Source organism: Tachysurus fulvidraco, chromosome 16 (genome assembly GCF_022655615.1).
Source record: "Tachysurus fulvidraco isolate hzauxx_2018 chromosome 16, HZAU_PFXX_2.0, whole genome shotgun sequence".
In the NCBI taxonomy this organism is placed as follows: domain Eukaryota; kingdom Metazoa; phylum Chordata; class Actinopteri; order Siluriformes; family Bagridae; genus Tachysurus; species Tachysurus fulvidraco.
This window is the reverse complement of record NC_062533.1, coordinates 19,919,241-19,928,970: the sequence shown is the minus strand read 5'-3', so window position 1 is coordinate 19,928,970 and position 9,730 is coordinate 19,919,241. Positions and strand designations below refer to the sequence as shown.

General features: G+C 35.7%; 2 protein-coding genes and 1 long non-coding RNA gene across 4 annotated transcripts; 2 read left to right on the top strand and 1 right to left on the bottom strand.

Moving 5' to 3' along the window:
• The first annotated feature begins 1,167 nt into the window (after positions 1-1,167).
• Positions 1,168-3,722, top strand: LOC113653806. The gene is made up of 6 exons (XM_047801430.1): positions 1,168-1,222; positions 1,332-1,649; positions 1,777-2,118; positions 2,212-2,307; positions 2,405-2,439; positions 2,833-3,722. Exons 1-6 carry the CDS (start codon positions 1,183-1,185, stop codon positions 2,950-2,952), a joined length of 951 nt encoding a protein of 316 aa, XP_047657386.1. The 5' UTR covers positions 1,168-1,182; the 3' UTR covers positions 2,953-3,722.
• Positions 3,723-4,234: 512 nt separating this feature from the next.
• LOC125138977 lies at positions 4,235-5,364 on the bottom strand. 2 transcript variants are annotated; one of them, XR_007138068.1, is made up of 3 exons: positions 5,304-5,364; positions 4,854-4,995; positions 4,235-4,373 (listed from the first exon to the last, which is right to left on the bottom strand). It is a non-coding gene; the product is annotated as an uncharacterized LOC125138977 (long non-coding RNA). The 2 variants fall into 2 exon arrangements; XR_007138067.1 differs by having other exon boundaries at positions 4,895-4,995.
• Positions 5,365-7,493: 2,129 nt separating this feature from the next.
• Positions 7,494-9,285, top strand: LOC113647942. The gene is made up of 4 exons (XM_047801548.1): positions 7,494-7,533; positions 7,643-7,960; positions 8,089-8,430; positions 8,522-9,285. Exons 1-4 carry the CDS (start codon positions 7,494-7,496, stop codon positions 8,629-8,631), a joined length of 810 nt encoding a protein of 269 aa, XP_047657504.1. The 3' UTR covers positions 8,632-9,285.
• The last annotated feature ends 445 nt before the right edge of the window (positions 9,286-9,730 follow it).

The window sequence follows — 9,730 nt, the reverse complement described above, 5'->3', positions numbered from 1 at the left end:
CATAAAGTTATCTCCAGTGTCCCAGGAAAATAATAGAACTTTCAGGCTATAATAGTGAAAAGGATTTATTTAGTGACCAAACCATGAGACGCTAGATTACCCACTCACACCATACTTTGACATCTTCCTCTAGAAACAGTGAAAGGTGAAAGTGTAGAAATGTCTAGAATGTCTTTGAATGATGTAGATTCCACTTAATTGGATCATAGACATGGTGTGTGAAGTTTGAGTGAAAGAACTCAAGCGTCCATGGAGCTTTGACCACAGGGTGATGTGATGAGACTAGTGTATTAGTGCAGTAATGTTCATGCTTTTTTACTAATCTTTTCACCAGCAGCCTGCTTCTGCTGGCTAGTCCTTGTGGTGAATTGGGAAACAGACTTGTGTGTAAGCCTCCCCTTCCCAGTACATAATATCTTCACCAAGATGGCACACACAAACTCTCTCTGATTCCTCTCTGATGAAATTCAATCATGAGCTAATAGAAAATATATTTTTTAAAGATAAATTATAAAAAATAATTAAATAAAAATAAAAGATTTATTTAGTTGTCCCAAGCCTCCCTACCATCTCCTCATTCCTACCTGAGCCTTGGGAAACATAACAATCCTGCACTCAACACAGTAAACAAACTCAATCCTGACCATGTCAAATATTTTACACTTATTAGTCTTTGTGATCGTTTTTCCATGAATTCTTCTGTAGCAGGTGGAATGGGAATTACACACATGTTCACACCTCTAGTGGAGATCTCATCACTCTTTTTGTATTGTTCACATTTTTTTGTATTCATTGATTTAAAGTCAGTTAGAAAAAAAAAAAAATATATATATATATATATATATATTAATACATAAACTAAGCCAAAACCTGCTGAGTTCAGCTTTGCAGGTCATCACAGACTTTTCAGTGCACTGTGATTATCTGGATAGAGTACTATGATCACTGGAGTCAGAGAAAACAGCCACATGGGAAGATTTGTCAGTTTAGTAAAATATTTGCTTGTATGAGATCGTGTTATATCTGGGTATAAACTCCACCATCAGATCTCATTACAGCCACTGGACCAATCAAATCAGACCACAGCTTCAAATCATCCAATCAGGAGTTGTCTCTAAACTTGGTTTTCTACTGAACTGTCTGAGTTCCTAACATCACTATCACTTTGTTTGTACAAGAACGATGATCACACTCTTTGTTGCTCTTTGCCTCTTAACATCAGGTGAGTTACATTTTTATATTTTTATAGAAATCTTATAAAATTATAAAAATACAATTCATGACATTTGACTTTATTACTAAAAACCATTAAACAATGATTTTTTTTCCAGTGAAACCTTCTAACATCAAGGAGATTCAAGTTAAAAATCTAAAGAGTGGAGAAGATGTTACTATAAAATGCGGCGTGTCCAGTGACAAAGATAACATTGTTTGGTTCAAACAGAGTTTTGGAAAGGTTCCTCAGTTGTTAGGGAGAACAGTGGGGAAAGATTTCAGACCTAATGATAAACGCTTCAGTGTTAGTGATATAAAATTGTTTAATCTCAACATTACAAATGTGACAGAAGAGGATACAGTAACATACTTCTGTGTAGAAATGCTGAACACTTCACCAGACTTTACATCTGGAACCCTTTTGGTTGTTGAAGGTAAACAGTTTTACTCTGATAACCTGCTAGCTATAACTAATAACTAGCTCCAGATCAAGACTTTATGTAGAATTCTCTGTAATTTCACACCACTCGTTATTTATAGTAATATTTTACTAAATTAAAGATGAGGAGAGGAAACGATCTCCTCCAGCTGTAAAGGTGTTGGAGAACGGAGAGTCGCTCACACTCCAGTGTTCAGTACAATCCATTACTTCAAGCTGTGAAGAACCGAGCGTGTACTGGTTCAGACACGGCTCAGGAGAATCTGATCCAGGAATCATTTACACTCATGGAAACACCAGTGATGAGTGTAAGAAGAGCTCTGAGGCTGGTTCTCCTCCACAGAGCTGTGTCTACACTCTCCCCAAGAGGAAGCTCACAACCTCTGGTAAAGAAACGCTCTACTGTGCTGTGGCTGAGTGTGGACAAATCCTCTTCAGGAATGGAAATAAAGCTGCAGATACAAGTAAGACTTGGAGAACATTTATGTTCCTGTTGATTAGTCAGAGACACTTACAGTGATACTGATTCAAATTTCTTTTGTTTTTAATCTTCTCAGCAAATAGGCAGTGGATTGTTGCCTTAACAATCTCCAATGTAATATGTGTTATCGTGATCATTGCTCTGCTCGGACGTTTACTTAAACTACAAAAAGGTTTTTTACTTTTATTATGTTTTTACAATTAATTTATCAGTATCACAAACAATTATGGCATTTAAACCTTACTGATATTTATTACTGTTGTATAAAGGGGCTTCAAACGACCAACCAAATAACAAAAATCAGGTAATCCAGAGTTTTATCATCAATTTTAACATTTTTGTCATTTTAGACACATTTTATACACACACACACACACACACACACACACACACACACACACACACACACACACACATACTCACACACACACACACAATCAGATACATTATGACATGCAGTGAAATGTTTTGACTGTCAATGTAAAAAAGAAAACTAATAATAAATATATTTAATCAATATTAAAAAGAAAAATGGAATCGAATCACTTTTACAGTAGCAAAGGAAAGAAAATATTAAAAAGTATTATGAATATGGATCAGTGTCAGAAAGTGTACATTGATGCCACCTTAGAAAATACAACATATAACTTTTTTGTAAATCAAAGAAATTTTATAAACAGTTCTTGTTCTTTATCAGGTCGCTGCTGAAGAGGTCTTGAACTATGCAGCTGTGGGTTTTGATAAGAAACCTTCATCCTCTAGAACATCCAGAGCCAAGAGCCATGAAGATGTTTATGCTCAAGTTAAAGTAAAATAGAGAAAGAGAAATTAATTCAGAATTAAAAGACAACCAAAATTTAAGTCTTTCCTAATTTTAAATTCTTGACTAAAACTAGACAGATTTTTAAATCATGAATGTACTAGTTTGCTTTAATTGTTTAAGACTAAAGCTTCTTATTTGTGGTCTAAAGTTCTGTTCTTTCACCATTACAGACTGTGTAACCTTCTCATTTGTATTTATTAGGATTTGATCAGCTGGTCTTTAAATTATAATCTGCATTTTTTTCCCTAAATTTATAAAATCCTCACATTTGAAATGTTTTCGTAGCATTTTCTCTTAAAATTCTAGAATTGCAAGAAAACCCATAGTTTGATTTTAAAAGCTACCTTCATGACCGTTCTGGTCTCACATCAGGCCTTTATTCTTCTTTAAAACATGTCAGATGTGAGAGAATAAATAAATCTGTGGATTATGTAATTACTGTAAATGAGCTAAATCACATTTCCCAGCTGTAGGCAGTTTATAAGTAAATATATTGCACATTATGATGTTTAACCCACACAGATTTCCATAAATATTAATGACTTTAAAGTGAAATAAATCTGAATATTAATGTTAGTGATATTAGTGTTTACTGTGTTACTTATTACTGCTGAACCTGAAATTCAATTCCAATTACATTTTAATACAGATTTTACTTTCATGACATTTCTATTAAATCTATTAAATATTGTACGATGAGTTAAGACTCAGATTTAAATAGTAAATAAATCACTAGGAACATAACAATTATCACTGTATCTAACACGCTTCCCTGAAATCTCACTGAAGAATTAAGTGTGAATGTGTTAAACATGTGATGATGTAATGTGGGGAAATATGTGGGGAGTCATTTAAATTATCGTTCAGTAATTTTACTCAAACCAAGAAATATTAGAATTGTTCCATTTCTCTTGTAATCATGTCCTGGTTAGATTTAGTAAAAATGTTTTAGTGAATCCTCAGAAGCCTCAGAGCCTCAGACATGTACTCTGTATCGTCATATATATTGCTGTATAGTTTAAACAATTTTTAAAAATAAATCATGTTAAAAAGAAATGAGTCTGTGACTGTTGTATTTTTATTTAGTAAAAATAATTAAGGTATTATTCCTTACAATATTATAAGTAAGGAAAATATTACAAGTGGTGTCATAGGACATATGTAGGCGATGTTGTAGGCCAGATGTAAAGAAGAAAAGATGTTTATTGTAATCATAAACTTAGTAAAAGTAACCAGACTCAGTGCTGTCAGGCCTCGTCAGTCTGAGCTCTCTGATCAACAATGTGTGAGGAAGTGAAAGTCAAGAGTTCAGCTGAAACAGTCGTCATGTAGGGAGAAGGGCGAGACAGCTGAATCAGGCGACCAGATGGACAGACCGGCTGAATCTGAGATTGAGGGTCTAAGGGGAACCTGACCTTTAGTGGAAATAGAGAAACTAAGGCTTAAAATATGCATGTGCGTGCAAGCCCAGTCTGGACAGGGACAGACTGAGATCATAACAATGTTCAGCTCATAGGTTTAGTAAGCTTAAGGACTCTTTACATAGAACTCCACTTATATACAAAGTAACATTATAAGAGCAAGGGCTTAGCAAAAACAGCAATACAACATAACCAATATAATCAAGAACTTTTATCATAATTCAAACTCATAAAGCTAACATATAATCAATCAATTATATAATAATTGTATTTATATACAGTATTTTCCGCACTATGAGGCACACCTAAAAGCCCTTAATTTTCTCAAAAATCGGACATGCGCCTAATAATCCAGTGCGCCTTATGTATGGGTTAAGTACAGAAATAGACCCATGATTGAGACTGTGCCTTATAGTGCGGAAAATACTGTATATATATATACAGCCATCTCTTCCTCAGGTAAGTACCACGCACATGCAACAGACCATCTGCATGAGGTCATTTGTTATGCTCACGTGTCCATCTGGGTGGGCTCTGTGGTCCAGAATGAAAGACCTGCATTCACTCCTCCAGCCTGGATCTCTCCCAGTTCACCAAGTACCGCACTATTTGTCTCCTGCAAAGAACATTAGAAATATGTTTGTATAGCGCTTTTTACAATTGATATTGTCTCAAAGCAGCTTTACAGAACGTAAACATAGAACAAAAGATCTGCAAATGATCTAATGTTCAGAAGCCCAAACTTTAGGAACTGTTTTTGTTTGTTTCTTTGGTATTTTTCTGGTGTAATTACGATAAGATTATTTAGAGAACTTCGGGGAACAGACACAGTTTCTATAGGATGAGCTATACAGTATGTGCATTTGTGTCAATGTGATGAGATGAAGGATGGCTATTGAAATTTAGATTTAAATCGTAGTTTACCAGTCAGAAGGTGTTCAGCGCCCTGGAGATGTGATGCGAGAGGATCTCCACTCCAACTCTGCTGGGGTGCAGACCATCGTCACAGAAATGCCTAGGACGCTCCCAGAAACATTCCAGTTATCAATAAAGAGTAAATTCTGAGCCTGACACCATGACTGTAACCATTTATTTAAAGTAAATAGCCTCTTCAGGACCTCCGACTGCCTTAGGCTGGTGTCGTTTGTGCCGGCATGAAGAACCACAGCTCCGGTGTTCCTGCTCACGATCCCAGGTACCTGTGCAGCGACATCAAGAACACGAGCACTAGGTAAGCAGTGAGTGCGAGCCTTACCTTTAGCCACAGCAGCACGGACGTGGTGAACAATGGAGTCTCCGATGATCACAGCGTTGCGTTCCGTTGGGCCAGAGAAATACATGGAGTAGAGGTGGAGGGAGTACTTATTTTCACACCGGGAATTAACCTGAGACAGGTGAGCGACTGACCGGGAAGCTTCCAGCATGGCTTTCCGCTCCCTATGCAAAATGCATATCTTAATGTTATTTAAAAAAAACAACAACATGAAATTGTTTATAATGTAGTGAAATAAATATTAATATAGTGAAATAAAATAAATTCTCATGAATGAAAGACAAACACAAAATATCCTGATTATTTTTATATTATATTATTTTTATTTTTATAATTTTTATTATTATTATTATTACACTAAAAGTCAAACTGGACAAATTGTAAAAACTCTGAGAACAAAATCACCGCATGGATCAGAAACATACACTGATGTAGCTCAATGTAGATAAATTCACATGGAGCTGAAATGTAGTTAACTTTAACCTCTTCAGGACCTCGCCCCCTTTTTGCAGGTTTTTCGCCTACATGACCTACCCAACAAAAAGTGGTACAGCTCCCACATACTTTGACACACAGGAGCCTGGTTTCATTGGAAAGAAGAGATTCTCTAGTTTCAGATACAAGTGTCAGATTGATTCTAGGCCTTACAAAGTTACAGAGGCTAGAATGGAAGGTTTTCATTTCCGCCTGAGTTGTTTACCTGATAAACTGATTAATCTTATTTTTCTGGAACATGTTAGGGACCAAATAACAACTGAGTGTCATACCCACATGTCTTGGCTTTCACCAAAAAAAAATTCAAGTCAAAAGACCCAAGAATGGCTTCAATAAAAATATTTTTCTTCGGACATGTCCGTCCGGTCATGTGTTTTTGTGAACTTGTTTACTGTATAACTTTGAATTAAAAGACTGCATGCTCAGTTTAAAAGGCCTAAAACAGGCAGAGCCTCTCTGTCTACAAGTCTGCTGTGAAAACAGGCCTGTAACTTGACACCCTGAGCTGTGAGAGTGAGAAAATATCAGGGATTACGCAAGAATTCTTCTGCGCAGCTTGTTCACGCAGATCCAGGCAGCGGAGATGGGGGATGTTGCATATCGTTGGAATCGTCTCCTTATTGGCTAAAGAGCTGTAGAGGTCCCGGCCCATTTCATTGCTATTGGAAGGAGTAATTGTCAGTCAAATGCGGGTTCCCAAAAAATGATGTCATGACATCATTGGCTTCTCAGCCGTCTATCTCTGCAATACAAGAACCGATTGGCTCAAGGGAGGGCTTGTTTGATTCGATAGGCCCTGGGCTATAAATATGACATACATTTAGAATTTTTGAATACCCCAATGAGAAGTTAGAGCCAAAAAACTAGATGGTGGCGCACTACTGTTTCCAGTTTTTGGATCACAAACGGAATATTTGCGAGGCGACCAAAGCGTTTTGGATTAAAAGGCTTACAGATTCCAGTTCCTTGGTCCTGTGTGGATTTTTGTGGAATATTTGTTTTGGAATATATTACCCCAGTGAAGAAAGGGAAGCGTCTAAATGTAAGGGAAAAACTGGTCTAGCGCCACCTACGTTAGTTTTCTCCAAAATTTTTTTCAAATAGTATGACGGCTATGAATCATATTATGCTTTGTGTGTGGGCTTAAGAAAATCTTGAGAGTATAAACTTTACTAGGTAAATAGGTTTTTTCAGTCTGTTTTTTACTGAGATCTCATTACAGCCACTGGACCAATCAAATCAGACCACAGCTTCAAATCATCCAATCAGGGGTTGTCTCTAAACTTGGTTTTCTACTGAACTGTCTGAGTTCCTAACATCACTATCACTTTGTTTGTACAAGAACGATGATCACACTCTTTATTGCTCTTTGCCTCTTAACATCAGGTGAGTTACATTTTTATATTTTTATAGAAATGAATTTTATAAAACTAAAAAAATTCATGACAAATTTGACTTTATTACCAAAAATTAAACAATGTGTTTTGTTTCCCAGTGAAACCTTCTAACATCAAGGAGATTCAAGATAAAAAAATAAAGATTGGAGAAGATGTTACTATAAAATGCGACGTGTCCAGTGACAAAGATAACCTTTTTTGGTTCAAAAAGAGTTTTGGAAAGGTTCCTCAGTTGTTAGGGAGAACAGTGGGGAAAGATTTCAGACCTAATGATAAACGCTTCAGTGTTAGTGATGTAAAATTGTTTAATCTCGACATTAAAAATGTGACAGAAGAGGATACAGGAACATACTTCTGTGTAGAAATGCTGAACACTTCACCAGACTTTACATCTGGAACCCTTTTGGTTGTTGAAGGTAAACAGTTTTACTCTGATAACCTGCTAACTATAACTAATAACTAGCTCCAGATCAAGACTTTATGTAGAATTCTCTGTAATTTCACACCACTCATTATTTATAGTAATATTTTTACTACGTTAAAGATGAGGAGAGGAAACGATCTCCTCCAGCTGTAACGGTGTTGGAGAACGGAGAGTCGCTCACACTCCAGTGTTCAGTACAAGCCATTACTTCAAGCTGTGAAGAACCGAGCGTGTACTGGTTCAGACACGGCTCAGGAGAATCTGATACAGGAATCATTTACACTCATGGAAACACTAGTGATGAGTGTAAGAAGAGCTCTGAGGCTGGTTCTCCTCCACAGAGCTGTGTCTACACTCTCCCCAAGAGGAAGCTCACAACCTCTGGTAAAGAAATGCTCTACTGTGCTGTGGCTGAGTGTGGACAAATCCTCTTCAGGAATGGAATTATACCTCCAGAGAAAAGTAAGACCTCTTCTTCTTAAACAAATGTAACTTTTAACTTTCATTATCCTCAAAAATAAGTGTTTTAAAACATCTGTATTTTTCCATACAGGTTGTTGTTTCCAGAATCAGGTGATGATCTATCTTTCCATGTTTAGAGTTGGAGTTCTTGCCTTTCTGGTTATTATCTTTACAATCATTTTTTGTTGTAAAAAGAAATAAAAAGAATTGTTAGTTTCACTTTTGCTGTAATTTACCATGCATTATTATATATTGTCTTTCTTGTTTTCTTGTGATCTCGACATAATAAAACTCAGTTTTCGTAATTGTATAGCGAGAAAAATCACAATAATAAAGTTGCAGACATCACAGCCTACTTCTTAAGTGTCAGACACTTATGTGGAAGTTGTCAATCACTGACAGACAGAGAGCTGTTTCAGTTTGAGTCCCTGATCAGAGCAAACACATTGATCCATGATACTGCATTACTGAGCTTTTGCTAACTCTAGAAAGTTTTTTTTTGCAAAAATCACGAAAAAATTAAGTCACGATCACGATAAAACAAGAAAGAAAAAAAATTAATAATGCATGGTCTCTTAGAACTTTTGTAGTAATTGCTTTGTTTTTCTACCTAGATTTAAAAATTTTATTCAGTTAATTTTATTCAGTTAATTAATATTTATAATGAATATAAAATCAAAAGTCCTCTTTATTTCTAAGATCTTAATATTCCATCTTGGTCTGTGATTTCATTGACATTTTGCTTGTAGTTTTGTATTTTGGCTTTAATATATTTTTAAAAGAAAAAAGTCTCAGATGTTTCACTGTCATGTAGAGCTGCAATGAATGTACTGAATAAATACTAACTCAACAGTACTGAAAAATAAATTGTTATTCAATACATGATTTAAAGGCATCTTTTTTTCGTTCTTTCTTTCTTTCTTTCTTTCTTTCTTTCTTTCGCTCTATTTATGTATTTCTTTATATTATATATAACCTTCTTAATGTAGAATCATGAATACATGTCAGGACATTTGTTTTTATTCTATTTTCTGAACATTTCTTAATGCCCTGATAAATTAAAGAATCAACTTTTTACTTTATACCACTTTAAACCACAGAGCTGTTTCCACTAACACTGACACATTCTCTGGTGTGATGGAAACCAGAGCACAAACAGCTCAAACCAAACAGAAGCGTGAGGCCATTAAGGTTTTAACCACATTAAAGGTGATGAAGCTGCCGGACTCGTAGACTGCAGCAACACTCTGTCTAAAGGTTTTGCGAGCATAAGTCAAGATGTGTTTTACAGTTTAATTCT